The sequence below is a fragment of the Rhinolophus ferrumequinum genome, chromosome 22 (genome assembly GCF_004115265.2).
Source record: "Rhinolophus ferrumequinum isolate MPI-CBG mRhiFer1 chromosome 22, mRhiFer1_v1.p, whole genome shotgun sequence".
In the NCBI taxonomy this organism is placed as follows: domain Eukaryota; kingdom Metazoa; phylum Chordata; class Mammalia; order Chiroptera; family Rhinolophidae; genus Rhinolophus; species Rhinolophus ferrumequinum.
Genome location: NC_046305.1, coordinates 37,719,579 through 37,738,628, shown reverse-complemented (window position 1 = coordinate 37,738,628; position 19,050 = coordinate 37,719,579). Strand labels below are relative to the sequence as shown.

The window sequence follows — 19,050 nt, the reverse complement described above, 5'->3', positions numbered from 1 at the left end:
TTAGTACTAATCAAATATTATTTATAAAAAAAGTAATAACCTATTTAAATTTAAATAAAATGTAGAACTAGATAATTTTGTAGTACAAATATTGCCTTAAGTTATTTGGGCATATTTATCCAAATAGTTCCCATCGTTTTTCATTTTATTTTACATATTTAGACATAGTAAATATGACAGCCAAATTACACATAGTAAAACACTTGACTTATTTGATAGACACCATGCACATAGATTCAGTTGTTTTAAGAGGTTATAGTTGTGTAAATATTGTAATAGGAACTTAGACTTTGTTTTGCAGTTTAACAGAGCAATAATGTGTGTTATCCAGAAAGCAGATGGGAGATACTCCCAGCTGAAGACCTAGAAAGCAATTACAGATTAGATACTGTCAAGAAAATGTGCATATACATGCTCATATTCAAAGCAAATTCATTTATTGTTCCCTATCAACACTAAATCTAAAATACTATGTTTTATGGATTTCTCCCAACCACTGTATAGAACATAATTAGAATAAACTGTCAACACTGGGGGTGAATACAATTGATTTTGATGGGAGTCACACATTTTCCATTAGTTCTACTTCAAAATATTTCACTATATATTTTTTTCTCTGACCTTTCCAATTTTGAACTTTACTGTGTAACTATTTTTTTAAAAACTGGTATTTGCACAGAATTGTAAGGAATGTAATTATAAAGAAATGTAAGTTTACATTTGATAATTGGATTTCTATTTTCTAAAATTTTCTAAAATTCTAGGACCAATAGATTATTAAGTGCTTGGTTTGATGAAATTAACAATGAAATCCCTAAAACTCCAGGATACTGTTTTATATTGTCTTTATCCATGGTCATTCTCAATTTGATGCTTTTCTTTGATTATCAAAAAGCCATTTTTTTTCCAAGATGCCCATCAAAAACTTGAGGCTTTAAATGATTATATTTAGTTTATTCTATTTTTTTTTCTGTAGGGAAGTATATCCTCTCTATATAGGCTTAAAATAGTAAAACATTTAATTTCATCATAGAACCCCTTGGAGGAAAATAAACTCTAAACACTTGCCATGCCCAAGAGTACTTAATGTAAACTGTACAAGTTTACACTTTATATAATCTTATATACTTAAAATTTACTAATGTATTCCAGCAGTTTACTTCTCCCATTTTGTACTTTTTATAAAATACAAAGATTAGATTACAAAACACATGCGAAAAGACTGATAATTTCAGCTAAAAAAGTTGTGTTGGAAGATAGGAAATTTATGTGATTTCTACTGACATTATTTGTGCCAGATAGCTATTTAAAGATGAACTTCCATATCTTTTTAAATATGGGAGAATTGAGGTCAATATGTTTTATTTTCTAATACTTGATGTTAGTTTATAATACAAGGTTGGTATATAGCATATGTGTGTTTGAAATAAAGGAAGGAAGAGTATCAGAAGAAAGACACTAAAATATTATTTTTTTAAAAAACTTTTTACCAATTTTTGCAACAATTTTTTAAAGGCTTTTAGTAAATAACTCACATCAGGGTTACTGTGTTTAAGCTATAGTTATATTAATGTCTGTGCAATACAAAGAAAAAATATTAAAAGAGGAAAATGCTAATGACATCAGTCAATTAATGTCAAATTGTGCTGCAGGGTGGTAATAGAGCATTGAACATGAAAATAAAGATTTGAGACTCATTTGGTTGCTTTAGGTGTCAAAGTTCCAGGAAACCTCTTGAGGTTGTAACTACCTAGGATAATTTAAGAACATGCTGGGAGGATTGATAAGCATTACACAACTTTCACGGATGATATGTAACAGACCTTCAGAGATACAAAACTATTCAGTCTTCTACTCCACTGTAAACAGATTTCTCAGGGTCATCAGAGGAAAGGAATAACCGAAATCAAGTGAATTATAACTGGGGAAACATGGGTGGCACTCATTGGAAACAGTAGAGATGTTCAAAATGGTTGCAATTTTGAGGAAAAATGCCTTTAGATATTAGTTTCATTGAGTGCTTACTATGTGTTAGGCACTAACTATCCTCGGGAATGCTTTACTCATTTAATTCTCTAAAGGAGGATCAATTGAATAACTAAGTCTTAGAGGGGTAAGTGGCCTACCCAATGTCATACAGATAATAAATGTTGAATTTGTGTTAGAAGTTGAGAAGTTCCAGCTGCAGAAACTGAGTTATTAATTTTTGTCTGTTCACTTGTCATGTCCTACACTTCAGACTTTTTACTGAGCTCTTGTGATTTTTGAAATATAGCAGGGTATTGGTAGTAGTTAAATTATAATAAATGGTCACTTCTATTTCATTTTAGTCTTTTGTCAGTCCTACATCCTATTACCACGTAAATGTAGCACTCCTGGCTTTTTGATAGTTTACCTAGAGCAGCAAAGCATTTTGGGACTGGGTGGGAGATGGTTTATAACTCTTTGTGTTTTATTTTATTTTTATTTCTCTCTATAATGATATGCTTCATGTATTGCCTGTGATGTAAGGATCGGTGACTCTCTAGAAGTGGAAAAAGCATCTACTTTAGAAAGACCTCTTCAGACCTGTGTTTTTGCCATACCTAAATCTAATGGAAACGACCAGATTTAGAAAGCTCTTCAAGGTGCTATTTGTAAAGGCCACTTCCAACACTCTTTATTTTCCTTCTCAGACTGGTGAGAATTAAGCTTTAACTCTGAGGCAGGATGTAGCAACTTATTCACTCATTTATTCATTAATTCATTGAAAATATATTTATAGATTATTTACTATGTCAGCCCGTGATGTTTATGAATACTACAGTGAATATCAGGAGTGCTGATATTTGCTGTCAGAGGGTTTACAATCTATTATGGGAGGCAAACATTAAATAATAGATTATAAGCATAGGAGGGAAGGAAAGAGAGAGGGAGGGAGGGAAGGACAGAGGGAAGGAGGGAGGGAGAGAGAGAGAAAGAATATGAGGTGGTATAAGTGTGTAACAGGGAAATCATGGCCATAATTTAGACGTACACCACGCTTGGGAACATACAGCCTATAGTGAAAATGAAATAATTAATCATGAAAACAGAGTAGAGTGTGGAGTTATCCAAGGGGAATATAGGGCAGTTGGAATCATTTGAGAGGGTCACATAACAACCTGGGATACATAAGTAATGATTTCCTGAAGGAAGTCATGCTTAGATTGGGATTAAAAGGTTGATTGAGTCTGAGTCCACCAGGTTTCCACCCTGGCTACCCATTAGACTCATCTGGGAAACTTTAAAAACATATGAATGCCTGGGCCCCACCCCAGTCATTCTAATTATTAGTTTTGGAGTAGGACCCAGGCATTCATGTATTTTAAAAGTTTCCAGGAGATGAAAAGAAATCAGTCAACCATCTTTAGCCAATTGTGGGAGGATTGAAAAAAGAATCCCCAATAAAGGGAATATAGTACATTTTTATAAACTGAAAGAAATTTACTACAGCTGGAGCATAAAACTTGGGGTTGGAGAAATGAATAGGAATTAGTGAAGATGCCTCACTTGGAGTTTATGGCTGTGAATATTCATGGAGGAGATGTGATTTTTCTCAAGAGTTCCTCAGCAGCTATAGTGCTGAGGAGAATTTGGACATCTAAATATATTCAGTGTTGATGTCTTGTCAGACAACTATGACTATTTTTATTTCCTCAACTCTGTGCTCTCTTATATCTGTGCTGCCATATTTCTATTGCCCTCCTCTCCATAGATGTTTTTACTTTTGTGGGCCATGCATTCTCTGTCATAGCTATATAACTCTGTCATAGTGTAAAAGCAGCTATGGACAAGATATAAATAAATGGGTGTGACTGTATCCTAATAAAAACCTTATTTGTACATGCTGACATCTAAATTTTCTATACTTTTCATGTGTCACAAAATATTATGCTCCTTTTCTATTTTTTCAACCATTCTTATCTTATGTACCTTACAAAAATAGGCAGCAAGAAGGTCTTAGCCCATAGGTGTAGTTTTCTCAGCCACTGTTTTAAGGCATTGCTACAAATACTATTATAACTCAGTTTTCACAAAATTCTTTTAGGTAAATATTTTTGTTATTCTCATTTTTCTCTTTAAATTTATTGAGGTGACAATTGTTAGTAAAATTACATAGATTTCAGGTGTACGATTCTGTATTACATCATCTATAAATCCCATTGTGTGTCCACCACCCAGAGTCAGTTCTCATTCCATATTATTCTCATTTTATAGATGTGCAAACTGAGGCACAAAGCAGTTAAGTAATGTGTCCAAATCACACAGATGTCAAGTGTCAGAGGTGGGATTTAGAACCATTCTGGCTTGTCAACACTATGTATTGCTACCCTTTACTACTTACTGGCCATGGGAGCGTGTGAAATAGTTGAGAGGAGATGAAACAGTCAAAGCAATGTGAGACATTAGATCAGTAATCCACTCCGATGCTGGAGGTAACAGGAGAGAAAGAATGAAAAACATGGTACTGACTAATCAATGAATGAATGGGGGCATTCAAGAGATCAGCAGAAGACAATAGATGAGATGTATTAGGCCCTCAGGTATTTTTGTTTCAAGACAAGAGAGCCCTATGGACTTTAGAGAAAGTTGCTTCTATATATTTTCACATTATTTTGTTTCAAATTCCATCAGTATTTCATATAGTGTGTGTGTGTGTGTGTGTGTGTGTGTGTGTGTGTGTGTGTGTGTGTGTTTGTGTGTGGTGGGAGGTATGTGTGTTTGTGTACATACCTGTTGTCTTCTAATTTTGGAAAAAAGGGAAGTAGGCAAATAATTAAAACCAAGAGTGAAAAGTGTTATGATAGAGATGAATAGATGTAACCCAGCATTGGGAGATAAGGAATGCTGTCTGGAGGAGATTACACATCACTTATATCCTACTTATCCTCATGTGGGGTAGAGCTAAGTGTTTCAGACGGGAGAATGGTATTTATAAGTGCCCAGCGTCAGGAAAAAGAATATGGTGGGTTCTGGGAAGTCTGCGTCCAGTATGGCTAGAGCATTGAGTGAGGAAAGCATTAGGGGATAAGGGGTAAGGCGATAAAAGGATGGAGATACAGTAGGGTGGAACTGGGAGGATAAGGGGGTGTGTCCAGCTCATCAAGAATTTATATGCAAGGTATGTGCATGCCATCTGGAAGTTAGTGGGGTTCTCTGAAGGAGTTTAAGCAGCAAGTTAACATGAAACGTGGAGTTTTGGAAGCTCACTCAAGCTGTGGTAGGCAGATTAATAAGAAAAATCATGCAATACACTTAAATGGCTATTGTAGTAATGCACTGGGCTCTGGTGTCCTATTGTCCCACTAAATAAACAATAAAAGTATACAATAAAAGCCAGGAAAAATTTTATTGAACAAAATATTGTGCTGGTTGGTATTGGTCTGTATTGGTTTCACAGAAATAATTAAAATATTAATGAATTGCTTTGAATATGGAAATTTCTTTTTTAAATATATCGAGTTAAGCTATAATACATTTAAGCTATACAGTTAAGCTACTATACTGATTTTAATCTTTAAACACTTGCACTTCCATAATAAAATATGAGGAATAGTTTTCCTGCAGGCATGTGTGTGTTGTGTATAAAACCATAGAATTCATATTATAAGAAGCTGTTAAATATTTATTTATTTGAAATGAAAAATCTTTAAGACCTGATAAACTGAGTTTTACATTTTTGTAACTTGATATGCCTTTTAAAATACTAGTTGAAATATTTATTAGATGTCCCTATTTTTAATTGTTTTTCAAAGAGTGACTAATTATTCCACACCATGTGTCCCTACAAAGGACTTTGTGAGGCTTTAAAAATAGAGCCCTATTTTGAATTCTGTAGGAGAGTGTTTTCATCACATTACTTTCAAAGTAGGAAGAACGAATGTGACAAAACCTGTGCCCTTGGAAAAGGTCATCCTTTTAAAAGATAATTTGGAGAGAAAAAAAGTTGTGGTCCATTTTAAATAGCATTTATCTCCGTGGTTGGGACCATGACCATGAGGCTGCATCCTTTTCTTCTCAGAATAATTACAGCATTTATAGCTGTGTTCATGTCTATCCTGGAGTCTTGACCCTATTCAGATGTACTTTTCCTAATGGATTCAGAGAAAGAAGATAAGATAAAATAAACAGATAAGATGCTATGGCTGTTAGAAACAGTCTCCTTCAGAGTAATAGAGTAATATATACCTGAAGCATGAATTGAGTTTAATTTAAAGCCAATATAAACATCAGGAATCAATTAACTGGATCAAGATAATTTTAGTATATTATATTTAAGTTTTAAGTTTCCTTTTGCAGGGTTTTTCTTTTTTCTTTTTTATTAGTTTCAGGTGTACAAAACAATGTTATAGTTAGACATTTACACCCCTCACAAAGTGATAACCTCTCCCCCCCAGTCTACTATCCCTCTGACATTGTATATAGCACTTACAATTCCATTGACTCTATTCCCTAAGCTGTACTCTACATCCCGTGAGTCTCTCTCTCGCTCTCTCTCTCTCTTTATATATATACATATATATACATATATGTATATATATACGAATATATATACATATATGTATATATATGTATATATATACATATATGTATATATATGTATATATAATACATATATACACATACATATATGTATATATATACTTAATTATAGTTGACGTTCAATATTAGTCAGCTTCAGCTTCAGGTGTATAGTGCATTGGTCAGGCTTCAGGTGTATAGTGCATTTACAGTATATGGAGTGATCTCCCTGATAAGTCCAGTGCCCATCTGCACCCTACATAATCTTTACAACATTATTGATTATATTCCCCAAATTGTATTTCACATCCCTGTGACAATACTGTGACCATTAATTTGTGCTTTCTAATCCCTTTACATTCTCCCCCACACCCCCTCACATGTAGCAACCATCAGTTTTTTGGGTTTTTCCCCCCCTATATCACTGAGTCTATTTCTGTTTTGTTTGTTTCTTTTTTCCTAGGGTATAGCAGTGAGGGTGGTGGAGTAGAAGAAGCCAAGATTTGATATTTGCACAGACTTTAGGCATATCCTTAGCTTGCTTTCTGGTTCTCAATTCCTTCATCTGCACCGTGGGGAGAAGAACATAGGCCTTGCATTGTTTGTGAGAGTTAAAGCCTGTGAAGAACTGCCCTGTGATTGACACATACTAGGCAATCTGGACATGGCAGCTATTATAGTTATTATTGTCTTAGTTTTATGTTAAGAGAAATGAAAGTTAGGATAGTCAGGTGTCCAATTGACCTAAAAAAAAATTGACAATTACAAGCAGGGCTACTGTAAAAAATGTTCTTGAGTGCTATTATTATTCTCTTAAATATTCCTGAACTAAAAACTACCGTATTTGAATGATCTCGTTAAAATGTCTGATTTCCATAAAGAAAATACTTTTTTCTTTTTAATAATTTGGAAGATATGTTGATTTTCATTTAGAAGCTTGATGAAATAAGTAGACAGAACCTTTATTATTAAAGGAAAGTACATTTGTTATATTTTGAAAGGCAAATTACATAAAATTTCATTCACATATCTTTGTATACATGAAAGCCAGTACCCCTAAAATTTAATTAACTAAGGAAATGACCAGATAGATGCACATTGCTCGTGAGCACTGATTTAATCATTCATGTTATACTTTCAAAGTATACAAACTGATAGTTACTGTAAAAAAATATTAGTCGAAACTGTAGTTTTCAAAGAGCAACACTATTGCAGGTCACTCTACTTTGTGTAGTGTGGTACATTGTGGTGATGGTATTTCATGATTCTAAAATCAGTCCCATTTTCATTCTCATCAGATCCTCCCCAAAACAGTATATTTATAAAATCCAATGTATTTTTAAATTTGATAGCAATTCTATTTTTAAACTAACCATTGAAACTTTTCAAATCAATAATTTTTGTTTTCACTTTAGGCCAGAAGTGATCTCTTTTCCTCTGAACAAAACAGTGCTGTGTATATCTATATCAATACAGATACTTCCTCCTACATAGTGCTTATTGGGGTATAAATGTGCCTTTTTAATTAGAATCTAAGTACTTGTGGTAATGGCCATGTCTCAGATATGCTCAGTGATACATTGGCCAACACATGGCCTACTCTGAATATTTCTACTTTTGAATAAAGATAAAAAGCCAATAGAATATAAATATATTGAGTAATATGGATTCCAAAGTCTGTTTTTATAACAGTGGTTACCTCACGATTCATTTTTGACTTGCTTAGTGAATTAAATAGATATTTAGTTGTGGATGAGGGAAGTTGAGGGCCTAAAAAATTTCATTTGTCCTTTTCTGTCTGGTTTATTTCATGTAGTGTCATGTTTGAAGTTTCGTCCATATCGTAACATGTATCAGAACTTCATTCCTTTTCATGGCTGAATTATATTCCATTGTATATATATATATCACATTCTGTTCATGTATTGATCAAAACGTTGGTTGTTTCCACCTTTTGGCTATTGTGAATAATGTTGCATTAAACATTGGTATATAGGTATTTGTTTAAGTCTCCGGGCTTTCAATTATTTTGGGTATAGACCTAAGAGTGGAATTGCTTGGTCATATGGCAGTTCTATGTTTAGTGTTTTGAGGAATATTGTACTGTTTCACTTATAAGAAATTTCTAAAATAGGCAACTTCATAGAGACAGAAAATAGATTATTGGTTACCAGAGCCTGAGTAGAGAAGGTCAATGAGCTGATATTACTTAATGGTTACAGAGTTTCTGTTTGGGTTGATGAAAAAGTTTTGGAACTATTAATATATAGTGGTGATGGTTACACAACACTGTGAATGTAATTGTACTACTAAATTGTACACTTTAAAATGTTTAAAATGGCAAATTTAACTATGTATGTATGAGTATTTTATCACAATTAAAAAAATGAATAGTATAATATACCCAAACCAGTGAATTATATACTTTAAATGGGTGAATTGCAAATTATATGAACTATATTCAAACAAAACTGTTTAAAACATCATTTATCTAAAAAGATTACACTTACAAAGGGGAAGTTAAAGATTTCAAACTCATTTTATATTGACCACTTCATGGTTACAGGAGGTAGCTGGAATGGGTTGGATTTGGGAAATGTTTGCTTTAGCCAACAAACAAGCCTGTGTTAGACACCGCAAGGCTACAGAAAAGGGGAAAAAAAGACACAATTACTCATTTCTAGGGACTTTCAATCTAAATTATGAAGCCTAAAGCAATGTCCATGAAGTTACTCTGGCAAATTTAGAGGGTAAAAATTATATCTAGACACATACACACATTCACACACGAATATACTCATTACACTTTTTAAATAACTAACACAGAAAAGCACTCAAGATGTATTCTTTTTAACATCTTTTAACTTTGTTCATACAATATGGCTTAGTAACTGCACATTTCAATATTTGTGCGATAACATTCACTGAGTTTGAATCTTTAAATTCACCTTTGTTTAGATTATGAATAGTTGAATAGTAAATCTATTAGAAATTAATGGAATATGTACAGATTCTAGCTTTCATTTTAATTCCAAATAATGCCATTACTTAGGATGATTAAAGATTTTATAAACTGGAATTCAGATGCATCAGAAATTTTGTGAATTCATATGTAGGTTTAATTTCCAAATCTACATATACACACACTACTCACGCATAAATACATGTATACAAGTCTGTTTTGCCTTTCCACAATTTGATTCCTGATTTGAGATATTTTGTATTTGAGAACGTTATTGTTTATATATTACTTGCTATCCTATTCCTTAGCCCCCCACACAAATGTTAAGGAAGCATGGCAAGTGATAGATTTGAGAAGTGGAACAACAAACTGTTTCCTCTGTTAAAAATACTTGTTTTTTTTTAATATTAGATTATTTGTTCAATGATGTTTTTCTTATTTTTAACTTATTTTTTAGCTGCTCCAGTTGATGTACTAAAAGCTCTAGATTTTCACAATTCTCCAGAGGGAATATCAAAAACAACGGGCTTTTGCACAAACAGAAAGAATTCAAAAGGTTCAGATACTGCTTACAGAGTTTCAAAGCAAGCACAACTCAGTGCTCCAACAAAACAGTTATTTTCAGGTATGTTCACTTTATTACTACAACTACTATTATTTTGTTAATTATTATTATTTCTACTTATAATGCTATGTAATGCACAATTATGGGGGGGTTAATGAGATTTTTTTATACATCAGACAAGTAGATTGTGGCCACCAAGGTGACTTAATGAAAATAATAATTGTCAATTTTAATTCAGCACAATCACAGAAGGTATGCTAATTCAAAAACTTAATAATTCATTATTTTATTTTAAGATGGCAAAACTTAAAGACAACATTATGTCTAACTCATTTTTGCATATAATTGTGTAGAATTTATTCATTAGGGAGAATGTGGGAACTTCACCCTCAATGACTACCCAGGTTGATTTAATGGGCATGTGGATTTGCACATGTTTAATGACTGTCTTTCTAAAACTAATGTATGCTTCTGCTGAAAGAAATACTTCTTCAGCAGATGTTATAGAACATATTATTCTGTATTGTTTTTGGATCCTGTTTGTGTCTCAAATATAATAAAAGTTAGTCACAAATCACAGGGAGATCTGGGACAAGAGATTTTGTCAGTCTTTACCTGGAAAGTTTATATAATAGTATTGAAAAATATATGCTGAATATTTTCTGTCTTTCCATGCTGGCATTAATTGACCTAATAACATGAGTTATCTAGAATCATGATAATGTAGGAAAAGAGAGTTAAGTGGTGAATGACAATTTCTGAGCATCACATTTTCTGAGTGGATAACTTGTTACAAGTACTTGCTTGCTATTGGGTAGTCAATTATTTTTCCTTTTAACTTTACTAAGTTGAGTATCCTCATCCTTCTTCAACAGAAGAGGAAATTGAGTTTCACTGAAGTCCTCTGACTTGTCCAATTTACATGGGGTCAATATTTAATCCAGGTCTTGTCTGTTGCCCACGCTGATATTGTCTATATTACCAAGTATTCCCTTTTGGTGCTTTGGGATCCTCTCAGAACCAATTTATCATTTAAATTCTTCATATTATCTTCTACTGTCTCCACCTGAAGGAAATTGAGTTCTCTATTTTCACACATTAAAGTGTTTTCTAACAATAGAATAATTATAAATAAAGGGACTGAAAATTATAAAACAAGATAATATATTTTTCATGGAAGGACATTTAAAAGTACATGTATTTTGATAAATTATTGTTTCTTCCAAGATATTTCCTGTTTTGCATTAATTTGTAGTGGACAAAAGTAATAAACTACAAATTGAAAGAATGTCAAAGCACAATTTTTCTGACTTCGAAAATAAAAATAAAATAGTTATTAAATCCATAAAATATTTTTAAAATCAAATTTAAAAGTTTTAAATAGTGAAAGTTAAGTTGCTTTTCTATTTTTCTGCACATTACTGCAAAAATAGGAAAGGGCAATGAATTTTCAAGAGAGAACAAAGAATAATGGATTAATAGAAAAGCGTTATAAATACTCAAGAAGTTAGTTTATAATTTTTTATATTTTGGCTCATCATTTCCGGGTGAGTTTGTCTGCTTTCCAGTGTGGTAGTTAATTTGATTAATTGATCATTTCTGTTGTGTTACTCATGGAAAAAGAATATAAAGCATACCTCTAGGATCTCCTTCCATGCCACTTGACAGAATTCATTTATATCAAAGTTTTTTCTTTCCCTTGTGAATTTTGTCTTAAACATATGATTCTAATAATGAGTATTTCAGATAGGAGGAGACACCTATAATAGATACCTCACTTTTTCCCCAAGCAAATTATTTTTTATAAGCTTGCCTTTTTATAAGGTAGAGCTTCCTGCCAAATAATGCAAAATGGCAATTAATAAAAATTACCAATGACATATTTATGGTTAAAAATGACTCTGGGCAGTGAGCACACAATGCAATATATAGATGACGTATTATAGAATTGTACACTTGAAACCTATGTAATTTTACTAACCAATGTCACCTCAATAAATTTAATAAAAATTAATAAAAATACAGCTTGCTATTCAGCTTTTATAGCACTCACCAATAAAAGATATTGCTTCATTAAAAAACACAAACAGTGAATATGTGAATATTATTATTTTTTCTTTCAAAGAAAGTTTATTGGGGTGACAGTTGTTAGTTAAGTTACATAAGTTTCAAGTGTACAATTCTGTAACACATCATCTATATATCACATTGTGTGTTCACCACCCAGAGTCAGTTCTCCTTCCATCACCATATATTTGATCCCTTTTACCCTCATCTGCCACCTCCCTCCCCCCACCCTCTGTTTACCACTAAACAATTGTCTGTGTCTATGAGTTTTTTATTCTTTTTTTCTTTGTCTTGTTCCTTTATTGTTTTCAATTTTATATACCACATATCAGTGAAATCATATGATTCTTGACTTTTTCTGTCTGACTTATTTCATGAATATTATTCTTTATAAAACAAATTAAAATTATCTTTGAAAAGTAATTTGGAATGCTCTTTCTTCCATTATAGGAAGACACAATAGCAACTTTTTTCTAATGAATAAACTAAGCAGTAGTATTGGAAACTTCATCATTGGTGTGGGGCTTGGGGGTTATCAGGTAGTCATTGTAATACTCTGTAGAATTAAGGTATATGTCCTCCAAAGTTCCATTTTGAGACCTTTAATTTAAATGTCTGAGAACTCTGTGCATGTGAACTGAATAGAATCTGTGATTTGCAAATTCTGTGTGCCCTTTTTAGAACACCTGCTGTGGGACAGATACTTTGAAAAAAAATTATTTTGATCTTTATCTTCATAACCATCTGAAAAGGGGAATATTTAAACCCAAATTATGGATTAGGAATTAGAAATGTGAAGTATTTAAATATAATCACAGAACCAGCAAATGATATGAAGATGACAGTGCTTGTCTCTTTTAGAGTAAAGTGGGCTTTTCCCACTATGCAAATGACCTTTCCCCCTCATTTAAAAAATCCTACTGACCACTAAATTACATCAGAAGAATATTTTAGTTAAAGGGAGTCATATTCAGCATTGAATATATTGACCACAAATTAAAAAATTAAATTCAAATAACAAAGTGCCTTTTATATATGTAATTTATTCATGTATACAATATCTATTAATGTTAGAAACCCATATAAGAACCACTATTGAATCTGATGTAATCAGAGTGAATTATGATTATTATTTTATACATATGATTTATGTATATACACACACCGAAAGTAGTCGTAGCATTTCTTTCTTTAACAGCAGTCATTTAACAATGAGGATACTTTATTCTTAGCTGTATATATACATTTCAAACCATCTATTCTTTAAGTTGAAAAATTCCACATTTAAGCTGTGTTATACATACTGATCACTGCTATTTTAGATAAAATTTCACATGTTAGGTGGTTGCATTTCTGTTGTTGAACTAATACAGTGAATTCTCTCTGATACATTAGGCAGTTACGAACAGCTTTGATTAACATCTTATAGGGAGGAAATTATAGTGGGGTGCCTAGGTTAGACTGACATTAAGTTCTGCTTTTTTTGATAACAAAATTTCTTTTTCTAAGTGTCATAGCTTAAATATTATAGTTAAAATGTGATTGCTTAATTTTAAATTGGGAAATACTTTCATAATTGAAAGATGTTACTCATTAGTGTAGTTAGAAGTTGGCAGTATTCAAAAGCTGCGCTGTAGATATTGGATGATTAATTAAAATTTGTTGTAATTTATTTAATCTTATATGAATAGATTATTTTCTGAAATTCCTCTTTTCCTAAATGTAGACATTATTTCATAATGTTTTGGCAAAAATGAAAAAAAAATGTTTTCCCTAGCTCATAATATTTTAGCATCTTTTTTTTTTTCAATGTTTGAGATATTTTAAAAATTGAGGTACATTTAGGGAAAGAATTTCTGTGATTCTCAACATTCTGGGCTACTCGTTCAAAGAAAAAGTTTATATACAATGGAGCTTTTTCAATAAGTGACCTAGATTTTTGTGTAAACAAATTGTGTTTTATTAATTGATGTATTTTATTACCTTTCCATTTTATTCACATGATTATTTTTTTCTATTGATTTTTATAAATATAAAATTGGATGTCTCTGTGACAAATTAAAAAATATAAAATATATTCACATATTTATTTTTTTGTTGTGATAGCAAAGCTTTTATGACCTACTTGCCATATACCGTGTTTCCATAAAAATAAGACCTAACAGGAAAATAAGCCCTAGCATGATTTTTCAGGATGACATCCCCTGAACATAAGCCCTAATGCATCTTTTGGAGCAAAAATTAATAGAAGACCCGGTCTTATTTTCGGGGAAACACGGTAGCAAAACTGTATTGGTAAATTATTTCAAAAACTAAAATTGAGAATTTTAAATAAATATTTTTAATTTTGAGATGTCTATCTATCGATTTATCTATTTATCTATGTAAATGTAGATATAGATAGATGGATTAGAACTGAGTAGTAAACTGATTGACTGCTTTATGACATACTTTTATTTAATTTCCACGTTTTAAATAATTTCCATTTCATAAAACATCTTTCCACTACCTTATTTTAAGTGCTGCATAGAATTTCACTATATAGATATTTTGTATTTATTTAACCAGTCCCAACCATTGGAGATTTTAATATTATCTGATTATAGTATTCTGATGAATTCACTTAACATAATATTCTTACATGTAAGCACCCTCCAACCTTGATAAATTCTAATAAGTGAAATTGATGGTGTCCTATAGTGTTTTGAATTTGAATCCATGGCAGTCATATTCACAATAATTTTATTATTTAATACTATAATGTATAATAGAATTTGGAATGAACTGATCGAATATGGAAGCTCTTGATGTTGGCTGAGATATCATTGATTACACAAACCCTAGTTTTGCATGTGAACAATATTTTAATTGAAGTAACCACATCCTTCAAATATAATTCCTGCTTTACTTATATCTCAGGATAGTAAGAGGATCAAATAAGATATATATATACACACACACGTATATACATGTGTATATATATATACGTGTGTATATATATATATATATATGTATGTATATAACTATTTTTGAAAAACATAACCACACTTTAATATGTAGTGTTTATATAAAAACATACAGGTAGTCTTTATTTAACTACCTGAGATATATTTATGCTGTTCATTTAAGTAAACATTTATTTAATAAATGCTTACTAAGCACTTATGCACATCTGCCCCCCTGCTGAGTATTTGGGATATGATGGTTAGAGGGGGCAAAAAAAACAGTCCGCTCTCCTGAATGTACAATCAAATTAACCAAGTATCTAATAGCTTTGATTCACAATGCCATACGCTTTTTTTTATTAGTAACATTGTATTGTTACAGGAAAAACTGATCAGAAACTCTAGCTTTTGAATGGATGACTAAAAGAATGAATACCTTCATAAACTGTGTCCTTATAATGCCTCTTAAAAGAGAGGATATATGGCCACAGACTAGAAGGAGATAGAAAATACATATCTTACACCAAAAATGGTACTTAAGTGTTTTAAAAATGCTTAATATGTCTTTGGTATTGTACTGGCACCGTGATCATGTTTCCTAACTTTGAAATCCACATAATCATTGCGGTTTAAGTGAGTTGCTTTAAAGTTTGAACAATTGCTACATGGAAAGCTTAATAGAGTTTTCTCCCTATTTGTTTTTACATCAGCATTGTTATTACAATACTATTTGAACTTAGATGATGTATTAAGGCCACATGGAAAGTTCAGAAATAATACAGTGATCCAGGAATAATTTGGAAATTTGGAATTTCTGACTCTTTGGCCTTCTCTTCTCAGGAGGAACTTTTCCAGAAGATTTTTCAATATTATTTACAGTAAAACCCAAAAAAGGAATTCAGTCTTTCCTTTTATCTATATATAATGAGCATGGCATTCAGCAAATTGGTGTTGAAGTTGGGAGATCACCGGTTTTCCTGTTTGAAGACCACACTGGAAAACCTGCCCCAGAAGACTATCCTCTCTTCAGAACTGTTAACATCGCCGATGGGAAGTAAGTAACACAATAATCCAGTATTTCAGCTATGCTGAAAGCAGTTCTTTTATTTGATCATTCAACAAATATTTACAAAGTGTGATGCAGATTTTTTTAGGGACTGGTGATATAGAAATGAACAAAACAATACCATTGCTAAACTTACATAGTTTCCAGTCAGGGCAGACAAACAATGAACAATAAAAAATACTAATAAATAGTGTATCAGGTGGTGGGAGATAGGTGAGAGAGAAAACTAGGGCAGTGAAGAGGATAGGGAGTGGTGGTGAGGAGTGCAATTTTAGGGAGTGAGCTGAGGGAAAACCTCACTAAGAAGGTAGCATGTGAAGGAGGTGGTGTACATGTCATGCTGATAATTAAAAGCATACTATTCCAGGAGGAGGGCAAGTAAATGCAAAGCCTCTGATTCTGGGTGTGGCTGATTTGGTCTAAGCAATGTCAAGGGTGCCAGCAATGGCAGGAGCAGAGGGGCATGACAGGGATGGAGAAGCAGTGGGAGGCCAGATGGTGTAGCACATTGTAGGTGGTTGTGAGCACTTTGGGTTCAGTTCTGAGTGAAATGGGAAGTCACTGTAGGCTTTTTGAGCAGAAGGATGGTCTGATTTCACTTCTTTTTTTACCAATCGTATTAATATTGATGAGCATAAGGGAGCCTTATATAATACTTTGGTATGTGCTATAAACTTTTCTAGATACTTGACACATAGTTATCTCATCTAATTTTTCACAACTCTTTGAAGAAAGTAATGTTAATAACCCATTTTATAAATAAGGCAAATGAGTCACAGAGAGTTTAGGTAACTTGCCTGAAGTCATACGTTTGGAAAGTAGCAGACACAGCTCACATCTTTAGAAAGTGGCCAAGATAGTGTTTGAACTCAAGTAGTCAGACTCTCCAATAACCACTACTTTCTTCTAAAAATCATGCTGAATTCTGAATTGTGTTGTGAACACTGTCTTTCATTTAGGGAGCAGCTAAACACAAATAAATACTTATTAAATTTACTTGTCATTTAATTGCTGAATTTAGAGTTCTCAAAATATATTTATCCAAGATATGACATTTGGTTATAGACATAAGAAGGAAATAGCAGTGCAGATTTAAAAAAAAACAAAACAAAACAAAATCCACACTCAGTGTACCTTTGTCAGGGATATGGAGAAAACTTTTTCTCAGGGTCCAGGTGAGAGAGATGGCAGCTTGGACTAAGTTAAGAGACATTGGATTCTACCTGTATTTTGAATATAAGAACTGATAGGATTTTCTGATGATAACGTAAAACATATAGTATGAGAGAAAGAGAATAACTATGAATAACTCCAAAACTAAGTGTTAACTTAGTATTGTGAATATTATATATTATAGCATAGTTTTAACACATTATTAGCAGAGTTTAAATTAATTCAACAAAAATAGCAATTTTAGAGTCCTAATGAGCTTTTAACAATTGAAATCATTTTTATTTTCTGTTAATGAAAAGCTCATACCTACAATAATGAGAATGGCTTAAGTTAAGACACAGGCTTCTTGGCAGAGATATGTGTAAATTTTACCCTCACAGTATTAAGTGGTTCCTAATATAAATCTTTGCTCAGTTCAAACCAAGCAGATGCCTATGCTAGTTGAATGTGCTGTGGAAAGACCAAAGATTAAGTGTATATGGAAATATACTTGGTCCTCATCAGTAGTCATGCCAAGTCACATGAAACAGACATTTTAGGAAAGCTCCTGAAACTCTTTGGGTACTTTATTTTATGGATCTAGTCCTAGACAAATCTGGAATATTAATCTAGTACTTTTCATTTGGAAAAAAAATATATAAATCAGAGTGGCTTGCAAAATCCAAGTGAGCTTCACTTAGTATTTATGTTAGCACTAGATACTCTTAATAAAACCAGCCATGTTACAGTATGATTAGGGTATGTATGTTTCCAAAAGGCTGGCCATATCTCCCCCTTAAGCCTGTCATCACTGCCCTGAATTAGCAGGAGCAGTAGCTTCAGAGTGAATTGAGACTCTCACTCCACACATGCGTCGACTATGGTTTCTTTCAGTGTTCCCACTTCCTGCCAACCCTGGAAAGAAGGAGAGATATTGTGTCTCAGTCTTGGATCCTGCCCACAGTAGTGATCTATAACTGTCTTGAAATTAAAGTGGAAAAATAAAACGAAAGCACTTGAAGTAAATGTGAATAAAGACAGAGAAGCACATTGTGTTTTACAATTAGAACGTTCAGTTGCTCCAGATGGAGCAGTCATTCAATTAGTAGACATACCCTTTTATAGTCAATCTCAGGGGATCTCTAGAGCAGAATTTTTTTAAAAGTGGAATTTCACTTAGGAAGAAAGCATTTACGTACATAGAAACTATTGCTTACCCCATATCCCACCCCTAATCTCTAACAAATACCCTCATCAGGACATGGTGAGATTAAGCTTTTGTTGCAACAACACAAAGTGAAGCAAAAGATGGGCACTTCCTTATCAGCATAGACAGCCAATCCTGCTGAGCATCTTACAGGACTTGTGTCCTTTTGAGTACCTAGCACTGTTCTGGGTAAACAGCAGTCACCTGTCAACTGACTAATAAATGAGCCTACATTTTATACAATTTCAGCTCACTTTCACAATTTAAAATACATTCTATTTTAACGTGAGTAATGGTTTGGCAACAATGTGTTTGAAACTTACAAAAGAATTACTTGGCTTTTTCAGGTGGCATCGGGTAGCAATCAGCGTAGAGAAGAAAACTGTGACAATGATTGTTGATTGTAAGAAAAAGACCACAAAACCACTTGATAGAAGTGAGAGAGCAGTTGTTGACACCAACGGAATCACGGTTTTTGGAACAAGGATTTTGGATGAAGAAGTTTTTGAGGTAAAAACATATCAAACTTTATTTGAAGCTGAA

General features: G+C 32.6%; 1 protein-coding gene across 6 annotated transcripts in view; it reads left to right on the top strand.

Moving 5' to 3' along the window:
• COL11A1 (collagen type XI alpha 1 chain) overlaps nucleotides 1-19,050 on the top strand; it is a 201,109-nt gene that overhangs the window by 12,322 nt on the left and 169,737 nt on the right. For all 6 annotated transcript variants that reach the window (XM_033093033.1, XM_033093031.1, XM_033093032.1 and 3 more), the window contains exons 2-4: nucleotides 9,963-10,130; nucleotides 15,923-16,136; nucleotides 18,855-19,017. In XM_033093033.1, the coding sequence (XP_032948924.1) occupies nucleotides 9,963-10,130; nucleotides 15,923-16,136; nucleotides 18,855-19,017 (545 nt within the window). The remainder of the gene's footprint in view (nucleotides 1-9,962; nucleotides 10,131-15,922; nucleotides 16,137-18,854; nucleotides 19,018-19,050) is intronic.